Source organism: Hirundo rustica, chromosome 4 (assembly GCF_015227805.2).
Source record: "Hirundo rustica isolate bHirRus1 chromosome 4, bHirRus1.pri.v3, whole genome shotgun sequence".
Classification (NCBI taxonomy): Eukaryota; Metazoa; Chordata; class Aves; order Passeriformes; family Hirundinidae; genus Hirundo; species Hirundo rustica.
Window position 1 is genome coordinate 24,475,601 of NC_053453.1, and position 26,921 is coordinate 24,502,521.

General features: G+C 42.0%; 1 protein-coding gene across 1 annotated transcript in view; it reads right to left on the reverse strand.

Moving 5' to 3' along the window:
* Positions 1-396: 396 nt before the first annotated feature.
* Positions 397-26,921, reverse strand: part of CFTR (CF transmembrane conductance regulator) — an 89,460-nt gene continuing 62,935 nt past the window's right edge. The window contains exons 21-27 of the mRNA XM_040062137.2: positions 26,546-26,646; positions 17,308-17,550; positions 14,258-14,413; positions 6,227-6,316; positions 3,528-3,700; positions 3,070-3,175; positions 397-1,619 (exon numbers count right to left, since the gene is read on the reverse strand). Coding sequence (XP_039918071.1) covers positions 1,413-1,619; positions 3,070-3,175; positions 3,528-3,700; positions 6,227-6,316; positions 14,258-14,413; positions 17,308-17,550; positions 26,546-26,646 — 1,076 coding nt within the window. The 3' untranslated portion in view covers positions 397-1,412. The remainder of the gene's footprint in view (positions 1,620-3,069; positions 3,176-3,527; positions 3,701-6,226; positions 6,317-14,257; positions 14,414-17,307; positions 17,551-26,545; positions 26,647-26,921) is intronic.

The following is a 26,921-nucleotide window of genomic DNA, read 5'->3' on the forward strand; positions in this document are numbered from 1 at the left end:
CGTGTGAGGCCCGCAGCACCACCTAGTGCCGCCCGGGCCGGCCCCGCCGGCACCCCGCCTTCCGCCCTTTCACCGCCGCCGCGGCAGAGAACGGACACGCACCGCTGCTCTGCCCGTGGTTTTCGGAGGCAGCAATGACTGAGGTGGAAGTAACAGAATCGGTCCGCAGTGCCTGCCCCATTTGGAGCGGATTGTAATGTGTCATACAGGCAGGTTCTCTTTTTAAAAATTTATTTAAAGAAAAAAATAATCTAAAACGCTTGTATATCACTAGAATACCTTAGTGCACAAAGACAGCATTGGACAGTACCTGGCCAAACTCTGAGGCTGCCCTCGTTTTCAACAGCTCTAGCATAATGAGACATCAAAGTCTAGTAGCAAAATATCCCTGCAACAATCCAAATATAAAACTTTTTGTACAAATATATTTTTCTTTATAGGACGTAATCACTCTTAAAATACATAATTTCCTTAGCAAAAGTTTGCAACAATATTAAAATAAATAAAATATCCTAGAGAACATTCAGTTCCATTGTAAAACTGCAAACCAGAAGAGTATAAAAATTAATTTCATTATTAAAGTCTACTTCTGAGAGGTTTCTTTTTTTTTTTTTTCTTTTTTATAGGCCAAAGTAAAAAGCATATAAAGATGCCAGACCTATGCAGACTATTACAGGTCCACTGCCAGGAGTCCTACCTTTTGCTAGGTACTGATGTCAGCCTGCACTCATCCAATTGTGAGTGTGTGCAGGGTCAGGTTAACAGTCTCCTAGGTTTTAAGAGGAAATACCAATTCTCCCTTAACTGTGGAGACATGACAGATCTTGATTGGCTTCCAAGACAATATCCTCTCTTCCTTCATTTTCACCTATGCACGTGGCATTTGGCCTTTCCTGCTAAGCTGAAATTACAGTTGCTGCATGGAGAACAAAGAGGAGGAAGTTTTCTGTGTGCCTTGCTGATATTGTCCCTTAATTCATTTGCAGGAAGTGAATCCACAGAAGTTTTTTACACACTGATTTTTCTATTTTCCACCCAGGTCTGATTATTTTTTCATATTCTTCCTGCTGTCTAGTCCTCTCACCCCAGCAAGAACATTTCTAAAAGTTTTCTGAAACAATTATGTCAGGCTAGGCTGGTTACTTCAGCTTGCCATCTCGTTTGTATTCAATCGGAGCAGCTTTCCAAAGGAAATCTGGTTTCGCCACTGTAAGTGGCAAAACCTCAAAAACTGTACTAACTTGCACATGATTAACCACAGAAGGGAAGCAATTCGCTCGTGCGGTCGCTGCAGTAAACACCTCCTGGAAGGCTGAATTTGTGCATGGCTGAGGCAGGTTCAGAAGTGCTGTCCTGTCATCGTGGGGCACTGCTGACCATTCACTCCACAAAGAGGGTCTCTACACAGCATCTCACAGTCTTGTCTCCTGCACTTCCTCCTCTGTCTCCTCCTGCAAGGCAGTGATTTGGGGCCGGGGTTTACGTTTGCTGGAGTTCCTGTGGTGTGCTGGGGGTAGCTTAAGGCGCTCAGCGTGACTGATGGCCTGCCTGAAGGAGCTCTTCTCATTCAGCAGCTTCTGAATGGATTCGTACTGCCTCAATTTATTGTCCTCAATTACCTGGAGAAACATCACTCGGTTAGATGAGCAGTGGTGGTGCTGACTGAATTCAGCTAATGCAACTAATGGAACAGGGAAGAGACACAAAGACATGGCAAACATTTTCTAATAGAAAAAGCCCAATTTACAATTTCTAATTTCTAGTTTCCAATTACAACTACAAAAACATGCATTAAAATTTGAGTGTGTGGAAAAGGTGCCTATTCCCCAAATTAAAAAAGGGCTGCTGGTCTGGCTGGTTTCTTCTTGTGCCTCGGTTTTACCTCTGGGTCCCTTTGTTGAAGTCTCTCAGTACCCTGGCATTTCCCTGGCACTGCTAGGCCGCCCAGCTAAGGAAGCATTAATTTTTGTATCACAAGCAGAGGGAGAAGGCTGCCAGCAAGGTGCCAAGCTTTCTTTGCTTTCTTCTCACCGAACAAGGAAGCCCTGCTCACCTCTGTTTGAAGGAGTCAAGTTTGCCCTGTAAGGCTGAGCCAGTCTCCCCTGTCAGGCAGGAGCCAAGGAAAAATCAGGCTCCTTCGCTGGCACCGCCGCATTAGCACATCTCTGGTAAGGGCACAGCTCTGACAGGAGAGAACTTTTAGCATCTCTGTTGCTAAAACACGGTCTGGAGGATGGGAGGCCTTTTCAGAGCAGAGGCTGCCTGCCTGCTACGGCTCAACTGCCAGAGCAGCTGGGGGTGAGGCTGAGTCCAGCGCACACGGAGGAGCAGCGCACCCAAAGGATGTACAACCTGCCTACTGACTAGACTGCTTTAACTCCAGGCAGTGTCCCTCCTGCTGTGCTACTGCAACCAATCAAACAGACATCGAAAATCATGTTCCACTCTGCTAATAAAATTTAGATGCCTCTCAGAGTGAAAGAAATACAGAGAGAGGAACCTAATTTTTAAGAACAATTTACATAACTTGCCATTTTTTTACTAACCATTTTTATGTAACAAAGGAAATATCCCAGGACTCCAGCAATTTGTCCTCTTGATTACACGTGAAAGAAATTGCTTGTTGAAAGAAATCAGCAATTCCGATCATCACGTACTAGGAAACCTCTCTTCCCCAGGCAGCCTCCTATTGCTCAAGTGCAGCTGATTCTGCATTTGCAACTGTAAAACTCTGTGAGATGCTGAGATTTTTCTGAATCTCCTGAGCCAATCAAAAATATAAGGTACCTGGATCAGCAGCTGGATATTCTACACAACTTTCCTTCTGGCTGAAGCTTCCCTTTTTGCTCCTCCAGAATATGACCCAGCTCATCTGAACAGAGGTATCTGTGACAGATCAGGTGAAAGAGCAAGCAGGAGCCTGCTGCAGTTCTGCCAGTGGATGGGTTGCTCAACTGCCCTGAATGACCCCCATCAATTCAGAAAACATCATCATTTCCACTTGGTGTGTTTTGCACATTCATCAAATGCAGTAAGACCACAGTAAGTGAACCTATGAGAAATGCTCACCAAAAATCTCTGGCACTCCAGCATTGCCTCCAGCCTGTGCTCGGAGAGAATCACCGTGCAGTTGGCAAATGCGTGCTTCAGGGTCTTCCTGATCACTTGGGAAGTTCTGAAAGGCAAAAAACCACTGGCATTCAGACTGCAGTGTGCATGCCCATGACTGCATTGACATGTGTTAACTGCCTGGCTGTGGGCTGTAGAGCTTCCATGAAGGGACAACAGCTCTGAGGTGCCTCAGCTGCACGTCTGCTGTCAAAGTACTTATCAGCCACAGAGTAAAGGTTGTAACTGGGCTTCCCTGATCCCCTGGGCAGAATTACCAACATACATTACTGAAATCAGGTTTAGTAATAGGCCAGACAAGTTACAAAAGGTCTCTTTAGATGGTGCTGGTTTTCTTTAGATGGTTCACGGGTTTTCTTATTCCGTATTAGAAAACAGAACAAATGAACAAAACATACACAGGGTCCAGGTGAGCACTTGGTTCATCGAGCAGCAAGATTTTAGCTTTGCTGAGAACTGATCGGGCAAGGCACATCAGCTGTTTGTGGCCATGGCTGAGGACGCAGCCTCCATCCACAAGAACAAAATCAAGCTTGCCTGGAAATTGCTCTATTACAGACTTCAGCCCAACCTGCCAGAGAAAAAAAAGACACAAAACAATGGCAAGATATAATTATTGCTGACTGTGGCAATCATTTACATCATTGTAAATGCTACGGAAAGTGATTTTTGAAAAAATAGGCCTCTTCGGTTACTATGAGTTTAAAAAGAAATTACCAAAATTTATATGCTACATTACAGCAACAGAGAAAATAACCCCAGTCACCATGGTCTCTGTCTCTACAGCTCTGACAGTGTTTCCAGCTGCTCCTTTTGCTGCCTCAAAGGTCTTGTGCCCTTTGGTTATACTAATGGCATGAGGGGTTTCTCTCTGGCACTGGTGACAAAGCCTTTCGAGGCGTGCCCCTGCCAAGTGAAGCTGCTGCCTTTGGACCAGAAACCAGAGTCCAGCCCAGGAGATATTTTCTAACTGTTTCTTCCAGTGCTCCACTTTACTGTCCTTGGGAGATTTACACCTCAAAGTGAAGCTTTCCGTCTTCCACAGATCCAAACCAACTGTGGTCCTTGGCCTTATCAGTGGAGTTTAGGGAGACATTTTTACAAAATATGAAAACTAGGAAATATATGTGAGTTGCATGGCTCTATAAAACACTGCAAAAATGTAATGAAACACCAGGAATTTTTGAAGGCCCCCTCCCTTGGATTTTTTAAATATTACTGATCTGAAACTAATTTGCATTCCAGAGAAAACAAGAATTTGGAATTCCTACAAGGTGTTTTCACTTTGCATGGGAGCCATATTAAACTGTGGTGTATGGGTATATGTGTTGTGCTTCTGAAGAGCTCGTGCTCTAATTTGTAAGCAAATTAAGGTCAGTGATTTGTTCCTTGTTCTCTTTGGAACACACATTTTTTCCTTAATGAAATTTTTCATTTAGTGCATGGAAAAAGTGCTTTCTTCTTAAAACTGCACAAGGTCTCTTCATGTACCACAGGGTTCAGACAGGTGACTGCAGGAGTAAGACTTAAGCTCAAAAGCTGACACAAGTCTGACAGATTTCGGGTGCTGAAATATGGGGACAATAAAACACGAAGATCACACAAGGCTTTGTTCTCTGCAGTTGATTGCAAGGAGCGTAAAAAGCTGATGCTGATCTCAGGAGGATCCTCTAAATCCTCAGCAGTCAACGTGGGTCTGGAATAAGCTGACAGCTCATTTCTGTGCCGGGCTCCCAAAGTTACACTGACTCACTGCCACTGCCAAGCCAGACTTCAAGAGCCTGAACTTTGTAAACAATCCAATCACTCCTAGTAAAAAGCATTACAGCTCTTTCTTTTTTCTATTTGCTTTGCATTCTTGCCTGTGCAATGAAAACCTCAGTATCACATACAGATTTGCCAAACTCCTTAATGATAAACATTTCAAAATAATTTTTTTTTCATGCCATTGTAAAAGAAGTTTAGCTCTTTAAAATCCCAGGCTCAATTCAAACACACACTGGGAACAATCCTCCAAAGCAGGAGAGCTTATCTTCTTCAAGAAAGGGGATATTGATCCACGCTCAGTTAAGTCCCACACTGTTGGAATTCTGGAAACTTGGATTTTGGGATTTTAGTATATAATAATACATGTTAGTTAAGATGGAGGGCTTTGGGCTTTGTCTGAGTCCTTCTTCACCTTCTTCTTCCTTCTTCTTCTCCATGGGTTTAGGTGATTTTCTGTAATTGTGTGAAAAAGGTCTGCATTGTGGGCCTTGGGTGGTCATTATTGGGTCAGAAATAAAAATAATGTAGGTGTCACCTCGTTATTGGGTAATTATCGCTTAAATAACCTTGGAAAGAGTCAGAGGTGTTCCATTTCACCTCGTTTCTCTAACTTGCTAGTTAGAACTCACGGCTTGTGAGTCTGTAAATAGGAAAGAAATAATAAACATCCAAGTCCAAATTTGAAAACTATGTTTCCCCTGTATTATTCATCCCAACCTTGGCAGGAGAAAAAAAGAAGCCAGAACCGTAACACCACACCTGGAAAGCATTTTTTGATACATGAAACTTGCAATGAACAGGGAAAATGGCACCAATTTATGGTTAGGTCTGTATTAATTAGGTCACGTGTACCTTGGAAAAAGGTATCCACTTTCTAGGCTGCGGCCCTTTCCTTCCTGTAATGCTCACCTGACTTTTCCTGGGCATTACAGACACTTCTGCAACCCACGAAGCACTGTCAGAGCCAAGAGGCGGCACCTGACAGCCTGGTGTGTGACCAGTGCAACATGGAAACAGAATCTGGCCCCTAAGCTCGGGAATTGGGGAAAAAAATGTTGTTGAAACCTCAATAAAATATTAGAAGACAACTTTCAGTTTTGAAATTCTAACATTCCATGACTCTTATTTTCCATGGCAGAGGGAGATCCATGACCCAAGCAGAGCAAAAGTCTGAATGCCTTGTCAGAGAGAGATCCTCTCAGCTGGCTTCACATTGGTCTGGGTATTGAAATAACTATTTATATAAAACATTATATATATGCTTGACCTACACTGCACCCTGTTGTAACCACATCACCAGAGGGAGACAAATAACACTGAACAGCTTTACCTCCTCTGCAACTTTCCATATCTCTTCATCGTTCCACTGCCCATAAGGATCCAAATTCATCCGAAAAGTTCCAGAAAATATGAACACTTTCTGCAAGATAGAAGGCATACAGACACAGGTAGTTAACCTGAAACATTGTATAAAGCACTGGAAATGGTGAAGCATACAGCCAAAATAACCTCCTGCAATTATCAAATAGAGCTAACTGCAGGTTATTAATTTTTTAAAAAAATATTATTTTTTAAAAAGTGATTTTAAAGATACATATTTAGATTTTGGCAATTACCTTAATAAAATCTTAGCCAAACTTTTCTGAAAACCAGCAAACCCCAGATTTCAGCATTTTTGAGAATAAAACATTTCCTTCATTGTCATTTTGAAATAAACTTTTAAAACTATTTGTGATTCTGGATTACATGAAACATATTCAAACATACAAAAAAAAATTGTAAAAATAAGCATGTGTTTCCACAATTTTATTTAGAGAGAAAAAAACCTGCTTATTTGTCAAAATTTGGAGATATCATCCTAAGTTGTTTTTCAACAATGAATTTATTTTTCTAATAAATTGTAGCCAAGTACCCATCTCAGCATCATTCTGTTGTTCTCTGGCATCTCACCGCGTCCCAGTCGTGTCTCTAAAGCTGTTCTTTCCCTGTCCCACTGTCACCTGACTGAACTGTGACAGATCACGACTGCAGCAGCACCAACCCTCTCGGTAAGAGTTTTCCCTGCTGGACACTGGGCTGGGCTCGCTCCCTGCTCTGTCCCGCGCCCGCCCTCCGCAGCAGGAGATGAGGAGATGAGGAGATGAGGAGATGAGGAGGACACACATTTCCTGGCTCTGAGAACCTGCCCTTCTCCAGCTGAAGTTTGCTACTCCATTCTGCTTTCCCCATCAGTTAGGGCAAGCAGATTTGGGAGACCATACCTTAGATACACAGTTGGTAGCTCAAGAAGCAGTGACTCAGACAAAATTAAATATTTGTTTAACCTCTTTTTACATGGGGCGGATTCTGATGGAAATTAGATTCTTCAAGGGACACTGAGGCTGCACAATATTTCTTAAGGAACCGTGTTTTTCTATGCTGTAAGGTATGCCTGCTGTTTGTAGCAGGGAGAACTTGCTCTCAAAGCATTTAAGTGCCTTGTTGAGAAATATTACCATTTTCTTGCTCTTTCCTTGTATGTATGCAACAAATACTGAGAGGAAAACTTTGAGACCATTATTTTCTTCCATCTTTCTAAACTAAGTATTTATTTAGAGAAAAAGTGTTGAAATGCCAGTGATTCACAGCCACGTAAGTTCCTGGAGTCTTGGTAGTCAGACACTACCAAAAGCAGTGAAGGACTAGCTGTACCAGCAGAAAATAACTGAGAAAATACACTTAGAAAATACACTTAGAAAGTGCCCTCCCAGAGTTTGGCCTATCTGCCACAATTTCCACCTGCCTCAACCTGGGAACTTGGCATTCTTTCATCAGATTTCAAAGTGATTTATATGCACATTTACATTAATCATTTAATTATGATTAATTAAAAGTGCAAACATTGCAGAGGAAAATAAATTACATTAATTAGCTAGATTAAGATATGCATGCAAATGCCAACTTATTTGGTGTGAAAGAGAAGGAAATAACTAATCCAAGAAACCAGAGGAGAAAAGCAGCTGCCCTGTGGTGCTGTGCACTCAGCAGGGTGGATTTAAGTGCAGCGATACCTTCAACACATGGCAAACAACACACTGACAGAGCTGCAGAACCACACTCAGCTAAAAATTAATCACTGAAGTACTTTTTGTAGAGACAACGGGGAAAGAGTAGACTCTTTCCCTTATAATTGTTATTGTTAATAGCAGTGTACTTCAGTGAAGTACAGCACAGTCCTTTTCCCATGCCCCGCACTGGTTAGGCGGTGTGAGCGGGGTGACATATTTGCAGCAGGATTAGGTTCTTCCAAGTAGTGGGTGTGGTGGAAACAACAATGCTGTGGAGTGTCAGACGTGGGTTTGTTCACACTGTGAGCCCCATACATTTAACTAATGGAATACATGTTTTCATTTCTCGGTGGCAAAGAATAGTTAACTGAACAAACCAGTTTTGAAGAAGATAGGGCTGAATAACATTCCTGCTGAAGTGCACCCCGCAGAGCAATACAGGGTACAACTTTCTTCTGAAACTGCTGCTATTCCTAATAACTGTGCTTTCAAGAAGAAGGGCACTAAAAGCAAGCAATTCCCAAAAGCAGCATTGGTTTTTCATCCCCAAAAAGTGAATATGTCATTGTCCTGAATTCTGGTACTTTTCTCTCCATTTCAACATCTCCTTCCTCCCAGCTCATTAGAAGCCATATAGGGTTCACTTAAGTAAATACCATATGAGTCACCTGGGCAGTTTAGAGTCTACTTGAAGATAAGCGGAAACAAATCTCTCCACATTCTTAAAAACTAGAAGTCTAAAGTGAAACAAAAACACCCAAAAGTGAATATGAAGGACTTACATTGTTCATAAATATGGAAGAAGCAGAAATAAGGAGACCCATGATGTTGGAAAGGTGAATGGATAGCTGGGTAGACTGGCAGCAAATTTGGAATAATTTCCTTCTCAGTCACTTGTTCACATTCCCAAAGGATGATAGTGGGTGTGATTATACAACAAATAGTTTCTAAGACCTGACATCCACCCACAAGCAAAACATTTGGAAACATAAATATGGTCATGTTTATATTCTGACCACCCCAAATATTGCAAACCAACCCTTCTGAAGGGCGTTAACCCCCATCAGTGGATACAGCCTCTGTGTGTGTGGCAATAAGCTTCCTAAGCAATTTATGTGTTATGTGGAGAATCTAGACCCCAGAGTACCTAAGGAAATGCTTAGAGATGAGTTAAGGATCAGCTGACAAGAGGCTGCTAAGGAGTGAGAGTATCCTGGCTGCAAGCAGCTGCTGCTGCAACCTGTGTGCCGGTCCTCAGCACGACCCTTCTTCCCACATGCCCCAGGGCTGAAGAACAAATGTAACATCAGCTGGAACCAGGCAGCAGCTCCATGCACAGAGAAGTTACAAGTAACAGCAGCATGACCTCCATGTAGCCTCCTCTGCTTTGTCTGTGTTATAGCAGCAATATCAACATGAAATTAAGCTACTACATGAATGCTTTAGCACTAGGCGCAAAATTAGAGGATTTGTTTTTTGTAAGTGTCCTTTAGGGACTTTACATTGACATAAGAATAAGAGCACAGAAATAATAAAACACCAAAAGGTTTCTGGGACCAATTCTGTAACATTCTCCCTTGAAGATGCCAAAACATCTGTCTCCCATAGAGCGTACTGGTAAATGTAAGTGCTGTGTTCCTGGCAACACTGAACCCATGATGTAGAAAACAACCTAGATAGTGCCCAAAATGAACATGAGCATGGGGGGTTGTTTATGAAGGTCCCCAGGTGCTCTGTGCACAGCTCTGATGCCCGCTGTGGTAATGCTGACTCATCCCAATGCCATGCAGGAGCCTCTGCGGGAGCACCTTGGGAAGGAGCCCTGCCCGGCAGCTGCACACCACAAAGCAGCCATGACCTCCAGAAGTAAGCAGGCCTGAAGGGTATGAGAAATAGTGCTGGTGACAGACAGACAGACAGACAGACAGATACAATGAACAGAATGTGACAGCTGCTGAAAAACTGGAACTACGAAGAAAAAGTTGCAAATTTTCGCTCTTCAGTAAAATAAAGGGGCAAAACAAATTTGATTTGTTTTGTCAGCCGGCAGTCCTGCAAACTGTAGAAAACTTGTTCTCCATGTTAAACTTTGTCGTGGGCTTTCCCCGACATTCAGGTGGTTTTAGAGTCTTTCTGCCCTCTGCAAAGCCCTGTGCCAAACAGAAGAAAGAGACGGAGCCTTCAGGTTCTGATTTTTCAAGGTTGTGTGCTTCGTTTATTATTTCTTATCTTGCAATTTTCTCAGTGCCTAACAAAGGTCTGTGCAGCTGCTCGGGCATCTGGTGACTCCTCCCAAACTGGGCAGTCGTTATCTTTTATACTAATTGCTACGTATTCTTTATTTATCATTACTTGCCAATACTTATCACTTATACTAAACAGGTCATCCCTACCTTGACCTAATCTCTTTAAACTACTTTGTGCCACCGTCACTGCTGAAATGGAGTGAGGGAAGAAGAAAGAAGAAGCAGGAGACAACGCCCCAAATCCTCCATCTTGCCCCCATTCACTTCAATGCTAGAAACCTAAATTTACTCTTTTCTCACCCTGTGATGAGCTAAACTACTATCTCTCACACTCTTGTGGCCTGCAACCCCTCCCGCAGTGCAGGAAGCCTTTCCCATGGACTGAGATCAAAGCCAATGTCCCTCTGGGCTCTGGGCTGGGGTCCCAGACCCCCCTGTCCAGGTCTCTGACCCTCCAGGGCAGCCAAAGGAAGGCCCTGGACTCTAACAAAACTTGATTTTAACTCTATATGGAGTATTTACATGTAGAAAATAGTGTGATATCCATTAGGATGCATGGAATAACACTGAAGAAAACATCAGAAGTCACGCCCTTCTTTGGAGCCAGCAGCACTTCACAGGTCTCAGGTTTCTTATCACTTGTTTTAACTGGAAAGCAACTGAGGTCTCCTGTTCTCCATTCAAAGACAAATTTCTGAAGGCACATTCTCAGTCTGACTCCATTAAATTCCTCAGGATGCAATCTGCATGCAGACCCATGCAAGAAAGCCTTAGTGTGTTGAAACCAAATGCAGCTGGAGATCCTCGCTCTGGAAATGTGATGGGCAAATAAATACCTGCAGAAGAATCATCAGAAAGGCCTGTCCAGGAAGAAGGGATAATGGGTGCAAAGGTGCAGCCCAGTGTCAGTGAAGCAATTGTTCTGTGGGAGAATGACAAACAGCCCGTAGGAGCAGTGCTGCGCAGGCTGTGTTCTGCAGCACAGCCTGTGAGAAGCTACAGCAGGGAACTTCCTTGTGGGTGCCTCAGGCAATGTGTTTTATATGATTTAACCCTTCACACTACTGCAAGGCACTGACAGCCAGATTTGAGGTACTGAAAGAAACAAGGTGTTTAGCTTTGCTTCTGCTCAGTGTGATCCCTGACCACCCTGCAGGTCTTTCCAGCACAGCCTGCATGGAGCAGAGAGCAGTGTCTCAGGACTCTGTGTGCTATGTGGTTGTGCATTAGTGAGGCTCCCACAGTGGAAAAGCACTTCTTTTCTACTAAATTGGGAAACTTAGGGTTAAGGAAGGGAAGGAGAGTGTTGGAAAGTTTTCAGGAGGAAGCATGCCTCAGGTAGAGCTCCATTCCCCTTTTGTTGGCAAAGCCTGTCCTGGAGACAGTGAATATCCAGGTGTTGCTGTAGGAGAGCCTCCCAGGAAAGGAAAGGCAACATTTTTTCCATTCTGAAGCTGTAGGTGAATGGCAAAGAACAAAAGGCTCCCTTTGTTCTGCTGAGAAAGGCAGGGTGGCATATGCAATTTCTCTTTCCTGCTGGGAAAGTGCTACTGAAAACTTCATTTTGTTCTGAATGTGGGAACTTTTGAAGCATAATGTGCAGTTCTTTGCCAAGGCTTTGGGACAAGTGCTAAGAGCTGAAGGATGCAAACAGGCTGGCAACTCTCACGACCTTCCAGAGAATGGAAGGCTGGGATTATTTGGCATTGATCCATGTATCAGGGACTTCCAAATGTGAACTAAATGTCTAATTTTAACAATGAACTAACAATGCAGCTCACTAGCAGAAGGGCAAGCTACACTGCTCATGCAATAAATGTCTCTTGCATTTTGCTTACGGCTGCGGAATGATGTTTTCTATACCATTAGTGACTCTATAGTGAGTGCTCAGCTATGAGAGTTATTCCTCATATTTTCACTGGGACAATGAGTCTACTTGTTACCAAGCATCCAGATTTCTTCTCACTCCAAGCATTCCCAAGGACAGCTGGAGATGGAAAATGAAAATTCTGGTGGGCAACAACACCCCAAAGTGTAAAAGGTAGAGAGCAAAAGGATGACTATGGGAGAGATAAGAAAGCCCCTTCTAATACAGAAATTTATACTTGGCTGTATAGAAGAATTTTCCAGTGCAGACATAGCTTACTGATAAAAGCATCTTTCATCCTCTACAGCCATGCTTCAGAAGACAGTTGTACAACATGCATGTCCTCTAAACCAACTAGAAGCAGCTGCACATGCAATTCACTGCACAGCTGCCTTGATCTGAATGGGGTACATTTTTTCATACTCACAAGCAACAATCACTCTGCAGAACTGAACCAGCTGGGATAAAGAAATGAAAGTTTAAAGGAATAGATAGATATGAAAATGTTGAAGAGATGACAGATGTTGTGACAAGAGGTCAGTTATGGCAGCTTGTCAAGCAAGCCTCAGCTCTGCAGGCAGTGTGTGACTGGCAGAGCTCAGGTAAGAAATGGATCCAGCCTGTGGACTCAACACCGCTCTGTAAGGCTTGGTTTGTTGAGGGTGCAACGTGGCAGAGAAGAAAGGGTCTGCTCTGACAAGGTCGAAGTGCTAAAAAATTGTTACCTCTAGGAAATTTCAGAGCATGAAATGCAGAGAAAAGACAGTTGCTTAGCATGCCTACTCTAAGTAAATGGCCCTTGGGCTACTATGGAATAACGTATTTGAAAGGGAAGGTATCACAGCTAAAAACTGATCATCACGTAGAAATATTGAATGCTGAGTCCTCTTGGTGTTTGCAAAACCAAGGCTATTTTCCTTCCAGCATGAATATTTCAGTTTCTTTTAACAGTGACTCAAGCTGTAAAACTTAGAGACTTAGGTTAAACTGTCTGTCCCAGAGTCTCCCCTACTATTTTACAGTGCCTCATGTAGTCACTGCAACAACACCTTTATACATATACACTCAGGAGCTTTCTAAGACAGTAACCACCTTTCTCAGATGGAAGACTATCAGGGAACAAGCCAAATCTTCATAGAGACAAGATGGAAAACAGCTTTACTGTGGGGACAGGATATGGGGATCAGCACAATTAGGATTTGATAGCTAACAGTTAAGAGGGATTGCTTGGCCACCTTGCTCAGCCCACTCCCATGTGGGTGTGTCAAGGAGGAGGTCATCTAGGGTAACTGAGGATCAAACCATATTTTTCAGTCTCTGGGGCTGGTAGGCACCCTCAGGGATGGACAAAGGCAGGACAGGCTGCATGGCTCCTCACAGTGTGGCAGGCTGATCTGCAATCAGTCTCCCACTGCTGCCCAATACTACAAGTGACTCATTGGTAAGATTGCCATCAAGTGTTACTTGAATTAGTCTGCCACAGTCACAAGATTCCAAAGGAATGAATACTGTTATGGGGGAGAATGTGTGTGTTTTGAAACTGAAGAACTACCTGATATATAACTGTCAAAGAAGAGATGGTCAATACATGTTGTGTTACTCATGTATCAGTGTTGTTGGTAAGGATAGACAACAGAAGTACAAAAGAGTTAAAATTCTGCAGTTCATTCCATCAGTTTTCATTCCTAACCTTAGAGTGAGCAATCACCTTTTAATGTTACTGTATGCAGACAATAATGTTAATTTTTCAGACAGATAATCCACAGCTGTAACTGATACAAGGCACTGTCCAGTGGCAGGAGCATTGACAAGAGACTCAGAAGCCCTAGATTTACATGTTTGCTATCAGTCTTCCAGGGAAAACACACAATGTGCAGTATTCACGTGTTAACCATATTATGTGATGTAGAGCTTCAGAAAACAGGAGCTGAGAATATTGACTGTAGTTTTTTCTTCAGGTGGCACTATCTTATCCTAAATCAAAATGCAAATTGTCTCAGAGAGCAGGGATAAGCAGGCTAGAACCACTTCTGTTTGAGCATGCTGTACCTTCCCATTTCTAGAAGAGTTCTTGTGGGAGTGGCAGAGAAACCCTAAAAACGCAAAGCTTGCTGTGAATCATTGCATCCTTCCACCCATCCCTGCCTGGCATACAGAACCAATGAAAATAAAGGCACAAAAATATTCAATAATCTCATTACCTGAGGAATCACTCCAAATGCTTTTCTCCATTGCTGCACACTGACTGTATTCCAGGAGACTCCATCAATCTGGATATCCCCTTCAGTATTCAGCAGTCTTAAAAATGCAAAAAGTAAAGTGCTTTTTCCTGAACCTGTTCTTCCTAAAAGGCCCACCTGCAATGCAAATCATACAAGCAAACATTTAATACTTTTCACATATTGATCACAGACTAAAGCAAAAACCTTAGAGGTCTCAGCAGTGAAGAGCAGTCCAGATGGATCTCAGTGGGACAGCAAATGTCATCCATATGGGAACGATAAAAGCTCATAGCAAGGGCTGGATCAAACACTGGGCAGACTCTTCTTTGTTTTGTTAGAACTAACTAAATGATAAATCTGATAGCTTACTCTTAGCTGAAGGACAGAAATTTGCTTATCTATTACCTTGCACTGATCAGCCCAGCTCTTTGTGCCTCTTCCCTTCACTTTGCTATGAAGCCCTCATCATCAAAATCACATCCAGCAATCAAAAACTAAGTAGGGAGCATTTGGATCACCCTAGTAAGCTATTCCATTTTCATATGATTGAAAATAAAGGGCCTAACTCTGATTAGAGGGGTATCTTGAGGCAGAGGCAGTGGTTACAGCAGACTTCATGCCACTGGATGTCCCTAAAAACCTGTGCAAGTCCTCAACCTGCCCAGTTGGTGCTGATTTTTCTTGTCTCTAAGGTGTGAGGAAAAAATAATATAGGTTTGGGGTTTTTTAAGGCTGTGTTTCCCTTGTAGGGGAACCAACCTATTGCAGTAAGCAAATATCAGCATTAACCACCAACAAACTCCAAGATGCTGCCTCTTCCAACATCTGGGTTTACACAGCTAACAATATCCTGCCTGAGCGCGGGCTGCCTTTATAGCATGACCATACCGAAGAACTGGCTGAAGGCTTGTAGTGAAAGGGGCTACATCTGGCTGGTGTTGGCCAGGGCTCAATCCTAGGGACAGCTCTCTTCCACATATTCAATGACCTGGATGCAGGAGTGAAATGCACCATTAGCTAGGTTGATGATGACATCAAACTGAGAAATGCTATTGGTTCTCCTGAGGACACGAGGCCTTACAGAGAAATCTAGATAGTTTGGAACATTGGGCAATGTTTAATTGCAATTTGACAAGTCCAAATGTCAGATTCTGCACCTGGGATGGAGCAGTGCCAGGCACAAGTATAAACTGGAAGAGCAGTGGCTGGAGAGCAGCCCTGCAGAGAGGGGTCTGAGGGGCTGGCTTGACAGCAGGATCAATGTGAGGCAGCTGTGTGTGCCCGGGCAGCCAAGAGGGCAAACCCCAACCTGTGGTGACCACACACAGCATCACCACCAGCAGGGCAAACAGGGGTGACTCTATGTATCCCACTCTATTTGACTCTGGAGCAGCCTCACCAGGAGAGCCATGTGCAGTTCTGGGCTCCACAGCTTAAGAAGGATGTGATGGTGAGTGAATGCATCCAGAGCAGGGCAACAAAGCTGGTGAAAGGGCTGAAAGAAATATCCTATCCAAGTGGACAGGAGCTCTAGTTTGGAGAGGAGGCTGAGGGGCAACTGATCTCTTATCCCTGGGATCCAGTGAGAGGAGATGTGGAAATGATTCAAAGCTGCACCAGAAGAGGATCAGACTGAACATTAGGAAGCATTTCTTTACTAAAATGGTGGTGAAACACTGGAACAGGCTTCCCAGAGAGGTGATTGATGCCCCAAGCCTCTAAGCTTTTAAGAGGCCCTTGATAATATGCTTTAACTTTCGGACAGCCATTAAGTGGTAAGGCAGTGTGACTAGATGATTATTCCATTCCATTCCATTCCATTCCATTCCATTCCATTCCATTCCATTCCATTCCATTCCATTCCATTCCATCCCTCAACAGAGGAGAACTCCTCTGTTTCCTTCTTGGTGTACTACCTATGCAATAGAGACAACTTCTCTGCAATTTAAGGAGCATCTGAGTCTAGGGCTCATCACCAAACTTGAATCACAGACCCTGAGAAAAGGATTTTTGCTTTTACTGCTCTACCCCCTGTCTGTACAATACAAAAGAGTCTTTCATTTTCCCTACTCCACTGCTACAAGGGATTTAGTAGGAAGTAAATCCATTAGCCTGCAGCAGCACCTGCATCTCCACATTTCAGGAATCACAGATGTCTCTCTTTCAAAGGCAGAGTGGTTTCAGGATGGTGCTACAGGAAGTCAGAACTCTGGGTTCAAAATTTTGGTACCCTCAAACTTAGTAGATGAAACATTCAGTTCATGTAAACCAAGACAAATCTACCAAACCTGGCAGAGACCGGTGCTATCCAAATTAGGAGTGAATATGTGCCTCATGTCAAGGTCAGGGGGCTGTCACCGAACCTGTTTTCTCATTTACGTGGGACAGTTAAAATCTCTTCTTCCTCCATATGGCTTCAGCTCAGGAAATCACAACCCTTCCTTCCCATTCCAGCATGGATGGGCCTTTACCAAGAACTTGAAGCAAAGTGTTTAACTTCTACCTAAATGCTCTCCCGAAGCTAAAGCCCTTTCTTAAACACAACCCCAAACACTCATGAAGATTAATCAGAGGTTTGTCAATCCTCTCAAGAATAGAGCTGTTTACGGTCTGTAATATAATAATTCAGGGTGGCGTAGAACCCTCATGGAGAGGGTGAGACTCCACCTCCACCCTCCGGCCGCCGGAGCCAGCGGTGCATTACCCTTGGCGCGGCAGCTGGCATTCTTTTGTGCCCTGCCCCATCGGGTCAGGCTGTCCCCAGCACCTGCATTCACCAGCAAGCTCTCCTCTCCACAGCAGCAGAATTTCAAGCATAGGAATACAGCTTGGAAAACTCTTGCATATGTATTTTATCCTGAGTATTTTCTGTTCTTCAGTTAGTTTAGAAGCTATTTTGTTTTGCAACAATTTCATTTAGAAAACCTTACCGGACTCAAAATCCTGTTTAGTCATTGAATAGGTTTATGACAATTCTATACGTAAGCTTAATAGAAGTCAGAAAAAACAACAACAAAACAGTGTCTTACCCTCTGCCCTGAACTTATTGAAAAGGAAATGTTTTCTAGTACAGAAGCTCCTCCTTCACCGTATTTGGCTGTAAGGTCTTTCACAGTCATTTGGCCCCCAGATGGCCAGTTCTTCTCATCCTTCACATGCCTGTTTGCAATTACAAGGGCATCTGAAAACTGACTATTCTTCTGTGGCTTAATGCTTTTTGTCTCTTCTGTTGGCATGTCAATGAATTTTAATATTCGTCCGACAGACCGCATCTACAAATCAAAACAAACAGTATTCTAATTGTAATTCATATTAAACTATCAAAACAAATGAAATAAAATTGTTCCTAGTTCTTAGCCAGAACAGTAAGCCTTTTTCCCATGTAAGCCACTGTCATGGGTAACCCAAAACATTATTGTATTCCATACCAAAACCCCAAAAACTCTTGTCTCTTTAAGGCCTAGTGTGGCTGGAACTGGAATTACGGGGCAGCTGGGAGGTGCCGTTCCCTTGAAAAGGTCAGAGCACCCAAGTGGAGTCCCTCTTGCTCCTGGCAGCTTTTCTGAAGTCAGAGGCTCCACTTCTGGTAGGTTTTTGGATTTCCAACTGTAGCAACTCGGAAAAACCGCATTTCACAATTAGAAACTGTTTTCTGAGTGAAGTCTGCAGTGAAACTTGGGCGGGTCCTGGGGGGCCCAGTCACCCCTCGAAGGCACCAACAGAGCGGTTTTTGCTCCGACACACGCACAGTTTGGGGCACATCAGCACCAGCACGGGCAGAGTCTGGCGGGCAGTGGGAGTAGGCGGCACTGCTGCTGACCCCACATGCACTGGCTCTTCTCACCTGCCACTAGAATGGCTCTCGCCTTCCCAGGAGGGGTTTTTTGTCCATCATTTTCCCCTTTGTCTCCTGGAGTGTGTAGCCACCTGGGGGTTGCCATCTCGGGGGAAAGAGCTGGCGCCATTTTCCCTTTGTCCCCCTACAAGCAGCCAGCAGCAGGGCTGCCACCGTGGGTGGGGACGGTACCCTGCCACTTTGGGGTCTCTTTGTTCCCTCCTGCTTCCTGACATTCAGCAATTCTGTATATAATTGTTTCCGGGGGGGGAGGGGGGCCGGTGTCTGTCTGTTACTGTTTCACTTGTTACTTTTTCACTTAAATCTACTTCTTTGTTCCTTATTGGTGGAAAGAGATTGGTTTAAACTAAGGGGAGCTAAATCATTTTAAAGTGTCCATGTTTTTAAATTGTCTTAAACCAAGAGACCTATACTATGATACAATCTTCAAAGGTAGGCTACTTCTCATCTAGAGCTCTAGATTCCATTACACATGGACTACTGACATTGGTCCAACCTGTGACTCCCCTTGCTTTCTTTTTACACGGACATAGTAGCTCTTTCTGCCTTAAAAATTGTATTTTGAAAAGTGATGACTTGAATCTAGGAAAACAAAGTATAATCATAAAAACAACATGGGCCACTTAAACTCTTTCCTTCAGGAAGGTATGGGGTTGCCCAAAACCTGAAGTTCTTTGAATGATGACTGATCTCTGAAGATCATTAGAATGCATGGGATTTGAAAAATGCAAGGCAGTAGCATTAAGTAAAAAATGAACAATCATTAAACAGTAACATTTGATATTTATGAGAGATTAGTAGGAAGTTCCATGATAATAAATTTTGTATCGGTAATTATATATATTAGGTGAAATAATAAAATCTTGTAGTTTGTGAGCTTCAGAGAGAGGTTGCTAGTAGCGGTCTTGGTGCGTTTTCAAAGGAACATGGGTCTAGAAAGGATCTTCTTGATCTTATTTTTATTAAATGGGTCAATAAATAATTTATCTCCTTCACTATAACTTCACTGCTCAGGTGGTCAGAAAACATATTTTTTACATTGTAGACAACTTTGCTGTTATAACTTTATTAATTTTAAATTCTAATGAGCTCCTTTTACTAGCTGCTTTCTCCATTCATTTATGGAGGGATACTTTAGATATAATCACCCTTTGTCCTCCAGGACTAAAGAAAATCCAGGTCTAAGCCTCTTTATTAATATATGTTCTCCTTGTCCAAACTCCCCAGTTCAAATCAAGCTTTCCTGTCTGACCAGAATGTACACAACATTTTGGATGTTTTACCAGGACATTATACAAATGCATTGTTACTTCCCTATCCATTTTAGGAATATCAGCATTAACATACCCTGGGATCATATCCTCTGTTCTTCACAGTCACATCTTCTAGTCAGCCTTTGACTGAGGGGTGCTCAACAAAGCTTTCCCTCATTTTAGCCATGTCTAACCAAGATCCTCACTTACAACTGAGGTTGTTCTTAGCAGTCCCTAAATCCCAGCCTTTCCACTTTTTTTTTTTAAATTTAAATCTAAATAGTATCTGCCATTTGAAGTCACCTAATACATTTAAACTTCCAGGATCCTTTATGCCAGCACTGCCTTTCAGCTTTGTTCCACTGGCAAATTTCTTCAACACATATTTTTATTTTGTTGAGAGCATTTTAAAAAGATTAAAATGAGCTCAGTCAGCAATCTAATCTTTGTTGAGCAGCCTCCCTACAGGTTAATACCTACAGCTTAATGCCATTTCCTTTCTGACGAACTCATTAACTAGTTTACAGTCCTTGTAATAATCCTGATATCCTTCATTTATATAATTCCTGAAACAGAGCCACAGTCAATGCTTTTCTGAAGCCAAATGAGATCTATTACATTACTTTTGTCTGGAAAATAAATCATCAGACACAGTCATGAGGGTAGTGTGATGTAACCCTAATGTCAGCAAATCTAAGTTACTCCAGTCTATAAGCATTACATTTTTAATTAATTCTTAAAAATTGTTTCTAAAGACTGCTGCTATCACACTAACAAACTGAGGGTGGTATCAATGACTTCTCATTTCTCCTTCTCAACAAACAAATGACAGTTGTCATTTTATCACATATCAGCAGCCATCACCACTGCCAGCTTGTTTTATTTCTTTGAAGTGGCCATTATAAGATTTCCAGCTTCCTGGCCAGTTCTTCCTGAACACTGGGATGCAAGGTCTGCTCTACCCGGTATGGATGGCATTGTTCCAGTCTGGTTTCACATATTTAAGTGAAATTTCCAGCTGCAGAACTGAATCACTCCTAGCTGAAGATTCTGATTTTAGATGGACTGACTCACAGGTGGTCACAGGTGTGTGTCTCCCCACAAAGTGTACAATTTAGGGAGACCGGGATTCTAGCTGATTTGCATATAATTCCCACCTCGGATATTATAAATCGCATTTCTACTGTCTGCTCCACTTTTAACTCCACAGATTAAACACTGCCTTTTTAGTGAAATTAGGATCAAGTATTTATCCAGCTTTTGAGCCATTTGCAAACTCAACTCTGATTTTGTCAAATTTCCCTCCGCCCCATCCCCCCCCTCCTCTCCTCTCCTCTCCTCTCCTCTCCTCTCCTCTCCTCTCCTCTCCTCTCCTCTCCTCTCCTCTCCTCTCCTCTCCTCTCCTCTCCTCTCCTCTCCTCTCCTCTCCTCTCCTCTCCTCTCCTCTCCTCTCCTCTCCTCTCCTCTCCTCTCCTCTCCTCTCCTCTCCTCTCCTCTCCTCTCCTCGACCTCCAACACATAGCTTGTTTAGGTTAACATTAAAATCCATTCTGTAGAAGCTGTAGGTTCTAATATACTGCCAGAGAATGTTGTTCATTCTGGCAGTCCTAGAGTCTTCAAAATGTCCTATTTTTCTCCTGTTCAGGAAACAAGTTTCAGCTTCTTACTTGAAGAAGATGTGACTTCCCTTTACATTCAGGTACCTAATTGCCCCAGTCCCATATTAATTAATTAGATTCCTTGTTTAGCAAAAACTTGTTCTTGTAAATAACATTTCTTCTCTAATCTGTATTCTCAGAAATACATTTCTGTTTAGTGGTATCATGGAAAACTCTTTGCACATTTTTGTTTAACTGCATTTATGTTCTTTCTGAAAAGTGCTTCTACCTGACATATTAGGTCCAATTCCTTTTTGCTCTTCTATCCCAACTGAAATACTGCTAGGTAGATTTTCTATGTGGAAGGAAATGCAAGGGAATACTGGGATCATAGCTTGTATCTCAGCATCTTGAAACACAGTTGTGACAGAAGTTCTAAAAAGCATGCTAACACACAAGCCTATCAATTCTTATTTCCATCTCAACTACTGTGCAAGATGGAAAAGCATGGTCATCGTCATGTCATGTTCATATATGTATGCCAGCCCTTTTTTATGATACAAAGAGGAAGACCTTGGATCAGGCTGACAATTTTCTCCCCATCTGACTGTCAATAGCAAATCCCACAATGACCACCATGCAGTTATTTTAATTGGTGTTTGATGGTACCTTTGTTTTCAGAAATATTAGCTTTATAAAAACATAGCCATTTTAGAAATGAGGGTCTTTCTCATCTTCCTCAAGAGCTGTGAATGTTTGAACAGGCAGAGATTCCCCATAACTGCCCAAGAGGTCATACCACTACACACTGTCTAATGTCTGCTGTGGAGCCAGGTGGGTGAAGAGCCTCTATCCAAAAGAAAATTTCATCCCAATGTCCTAGCTCCCCTGAAAAACTTATCAGTTATGTATGCACATATTTTAGTCAGTTTAATAATTTTAAAATCAATTCTGAATTCCTTGTTCTATAGCTTGAACTGTGATTTAAATCTGGGCAGAATGTAGCATGTCAGGCATTTTACAAAAATATCCATGCTTCCTTTCACAGGTAGAAATGTTCTGTCATTCATAGTGACAGGTATAGGATAGGCAACAGCAAGTTTCTTATCCATTATTCCCATCAGTACTGTGCCAGCTATATTCATGTTCTTTAACTAGTACTTTTGAATAAAGGAGTATATTTACTATTTTCATCCCTATGTCTATAGCATAGTACACTATTTTTAGCCTTGCCCAATTGTATTTTACTGAGATTTCAATAGCACTGCAAATTCTTTAATTTATTTTCTCATTAATATCACTTAAACTCTCCTTAACTTTGAAGGAGAATTCATAACATAATTATACAATTCATATTTCCAGAAGGTGGAAGAAGTAATTATTTTACAAGTAAGCTAATAGAGTTAATTTCATCAAGCTCTGTGTCATCTTCTACTAAAAAGAGAGCAGTCACTCTCTCCAGACCAGACACACATGGTATTCAACGGCTGTGTTGCCAGACATCACCTCCTCACAAACACACTGCTTGGAAAGTGCACTGTGTAACTGGGAGATCCTGTGGGAGATTGGTCCGATGTTGTAAAAAATCCTGTGCATTAAGTCACTGCCAAAACTGGCTCTGTAGGCAGAACATATGGTTTTACTGAGGTTCCACATCATCTGCTGTTACATATTTGGTGCACTTTTAGGATGTATACTTCTCTTCTGAACTGCAGAAATTAGTTCATTTAAAACTTTTACTCTTTTTTTTCTCTTTTTCACACTCCTGTGCAGGCAGGCGGAAAAGAGAATGTTCTAAAGATTTCTTCATTATGTTTCCTTCCAGAAGACTGACATCTCACTTTGAGGACTGCCCTTCTGATGGAGATTTTACAGTCAAGTATTTACTCTACTTGAACTTAAACTTTGGAAATTAACAGTGTTCTCGGGTCTTCTGCCAACAGTAATAAAAACTGTATTAAGATCGTGTCCAAGATGAAAAAAAACCCCAAAGTCAATTGAACAGGTTAGAGGTATGGGAATATAAAAGCATTAAAAAAATCTGTAAAAACACCATTATTTTTCACAGCTGTACCTTTAAATTTGGTCCTTTCCTCTACCCTGTATTACTTTAATTCTTCAGCATCCCTGATGTACAGGGTGGGGCACTATGACGTTTAGCAAGTTGGGTTTTAATATCTCTTTGCAGGATTCTTTTTATATCTCCTTATATAAGTAATCTTGGCAACAGTAAAAGCATGGCATTTTCTCTTTCCCTGATAAAAGGAACTGTCCTTCACAGTTAAAGCACTGCTACTGCAGGGTATACGTCAGTGAAAGAAGAGGTTAGAAAGCAGTAAGATGGTCCACTGGGACTAGCTAATGCTTATCTGTGAAAGCAGCATTTACTGAAAAAATTATTTTCTATTTCCTTATGAAGGAAAAAATATATCAGAACACTACAAGACTGCCTAGAAGGATAAGAAAAGGTCTGAAAACCAACTAAAGGGATATTAGCAGAAATGATCACAGTGAAACAATGAATCCAGCCTAATCCATAGCTTTAAATGAAACAACGGGTAGCTGTCCAAATGACCACATATGTTTGGAGGGGGTGAAAGGGGGTTTGGCGACGGTGTTTGGTTTTTTGTTTGTTTTTAAATAAAGGCAGAGCAGATAAAGTATCAGGGCTGTAGAGAATGAAATGCTAAAACCATTAAACCCTACAGGGTATTAAGAGATAATTTTTCATTTAATTTTTAATTTAAAGCCAATCCTGTTAAAAAAATATTGTTTCAAAGACAATGTCTATGTATGTAGAAATAAAAAACAACCTAGGAACTCAGATTTCTTCAATCTGTGTGCCAGTGTCATGGAAAGCTCAAGAGGGAGATTGTGTGGAATAAAGTCAAATTTGCCACCTATCCATCTGTTTGGCCTGCTACTCCTTTGGACACGGCTTTCAAGCACCTGCAGTAAACTCCAGGCAATATGACAACCAAAGACTGCTACCTGCAAATATGCTATTCACTCAGGCATGTTTGTCTGCAGGCTTGTAAACATAAGTAACACAGCTGCTCATGGAAGGGCAAGAGTGATGTCAACTAGAGCGGTGTGTGCATATCTGTAACTGGAGACATGTGGAGATGTGTCAATTCTAGTCAATCTGGTCCTGTGGGGAGCTTCAAACTACTTCTAGAGAGAAAAATAGAGTATAACTAAATAGACTACTAAGTCAGGCAACCCTTGGCGAAACATCTTTAGCCAAATAATTCTAAAATACTTTGAAGAGGGAAGTGCTAAATGCAGAGAATACAGAGCAGGAAATAATACATCTGTATCACCCAATGAAGCATTTTTTTTATCTTGACACCATTAAGCTTTTTTTATCTGCTTGTGCACAGGAACGGCTTTTGAATGTCAAGAAAATCATCCTGCCAGCAATATCTATTAGTTTCTCATCTGAGAATGCCTAAAAATTTGTGTAATGAGGGTGGACAGATATCCACTGCTAAAAATGTCCAGAGGATCCACCTATAACCTGATGGACCTTAGAAGGCTATCAATAATATAGTATAACAGATAACATAACATAAACAGTGCTCCAGCACAGTCCTTTGTCTTAATACAGAGCAAAGTACTCAGAAAAGCCTAGAGCAATTTGAGACTCCCCTTCCAAGGGAAAAGGAGTTACCTTATTATTACTAATAGGTAACATTTTAACATGACTGTACTTTTAAAAAGGGGAATTCTTCTTTATCAAAACACTGGTGTGTCCAGCACCCTCTGAATCCTACTGTAAGTCTTCCTGTTGCTCTTGTGAAACACCTTCAGTTTGTACTAAGCCACGTAATATGCACACATGATTTGTATACAGATTTTTATACTTAAAGTGATCTCATTCTGCCTTACAGGGGATGGAGTTGACAAATGAGAGCCAAGTGAATGAACATGGTTATTGCTGTTGTGGTGTGGGGGGGTTGACCTACTAGAGAGCAGCTTTGTAGAGAAGGACCTGGGAGCTTTGGTGGATGACAAGCTGACTATGAGCTGACAGTGTGTCCTTGAGGCCAGGAGGGCCAGTGGTAACCTGGAGTGTATCGGGAAGAGTGTGGCCAGCAGGTGGTCCTGCCCCTGTACTCGGCCCTAGTGAGGCAACATCTGGAGCGCTGTGTTGAGTTCTGGGCTCCTCAGTACAAGAGAGACAAAGAGCTACTGGAGAGGGTCCAGTGAGGGCCACAAAGATCATTTGGGGTCTGGAGGGTCTCTTTTATGAGGAGAGACTGCAACAGCTGGGCCTGTTTAGTGCAGAGAACGCTGACAGGGGATCACATTAATGCATATAAGTATCTCAGAGGAGGCTGTCAGTTGGATGGTGCCAGACTCTTCTCAGTGGTGCCCAGTGACACAATGAGGAGCAATGGCTATAAACTAAAACAGAAAAAGTGTCACCTTAATGTAAGGAAGAACTTTTTCATATTGAGGAGGACAGAGCACTGGAACAGGCTGCCCAGGGAAGTCCTGGAGTCTCTCTTGAGACATCCAAAACCCACCTGTAGCCAGTTCACATGTCACCTGCTCTAGGCGGCCCTGCCTTGTCAGGGGAGTTGGACAAGAGGATCTTCAGAGGTCGCTCCCAACCCTAAAAATTCTGTGATTTACCAATGTCACATTTTTCTACATTTTTACTCATGTAACTACTGTTCAGCAGCTCTTGCAGTTACAGCAATGAGGCCCTTTCACAAAGTGCTTGCCCTTCAAGACAGGCTGTTCATAACAAAGCAAAGAAGGAGCTACCATAAAATGTTTGGTGGATAGGAAACACTGCTGAATGGCCATCAGCTTTCCTGACTGTCAGCAGTCAAATGGGCAAACAAGAGATTAGATACTGTAAGTGGTTAATTCCTTGTTCTGAGGCTCTTAATGATTTCCCTTGGGATGAACGTAGTTGAATAATTTATTTTAAAAAGAATTAATATTAGATATGCAAATATTGCTTCACTGACACCATCTTCCCCGATTATATATTTTTAATATGACAATTAATTTCAATCAGGATTTAAGGGACTCTGAAATCTGCTGTAAAAATTTTTGTTTTCCAATATATAAAACAAGAAAAAGACTGCCAGGGAAGTCAAGGACATATTTTAAAATCACTATCGATAATAGGTGAAAGGAACTCAAAAAACATACATTGTGATCTGCTATCCACAGCTGTTAAGTAGACAAAGGGAGGTATATTTTATATATATATATATATATATATATAAATTCAGGAAATAGAATCATAACAATCCCAAGCCTTTTCAAAGTTTTCCCATCACTGCTACATCTACAATCTGAATCCCTAAATACAGCAAGTATTTGCTGTTGCCTATTCCAGGCCAGAAAAACTTCTAATATGGAAAAACTCAGTTTGTGCCATCCCAGAGCCAATAGTTTGCTATCAAAGGTATGAGGGAAACTTTTCTGACACATCTGCATAATATTCAACTCTGAAGATAATTCACTGCACAACCATAATCAACAAAAAAAGGCAGTTTCTCAAAAGAAAGCACAGCATCATGCATTTTTTGCTTACCAAACTATCAACATCTATGCTGGAGTTTACTGCCCATTGCAAGGTTCCCATGATGTTCATAGCTAAAGTAAGAATAATTCCAGCTGTACCTGGTCCATCACCTGTGGAGAGAAAAACACATTCAATTTCTATGCAAATGAAAAGCCATTAGAAAACAGAAAATTAGCATGTATATCTTAAAATGCATATTCATACTCTCTCCTCTTTTATTTTATGGAGAAAACATGGATATGTTAATCATAAAAAGGACTAAGAGTTAAATTACAGTTAAACACCCGGCTTTGGCACTGAATTCACCAGAAACCCTAATCTTGCTTGGTAGAAGAAAAACTTAAATCTTAACCTGTACTTAACCTGTAAACAGAGTCAGGTCTCT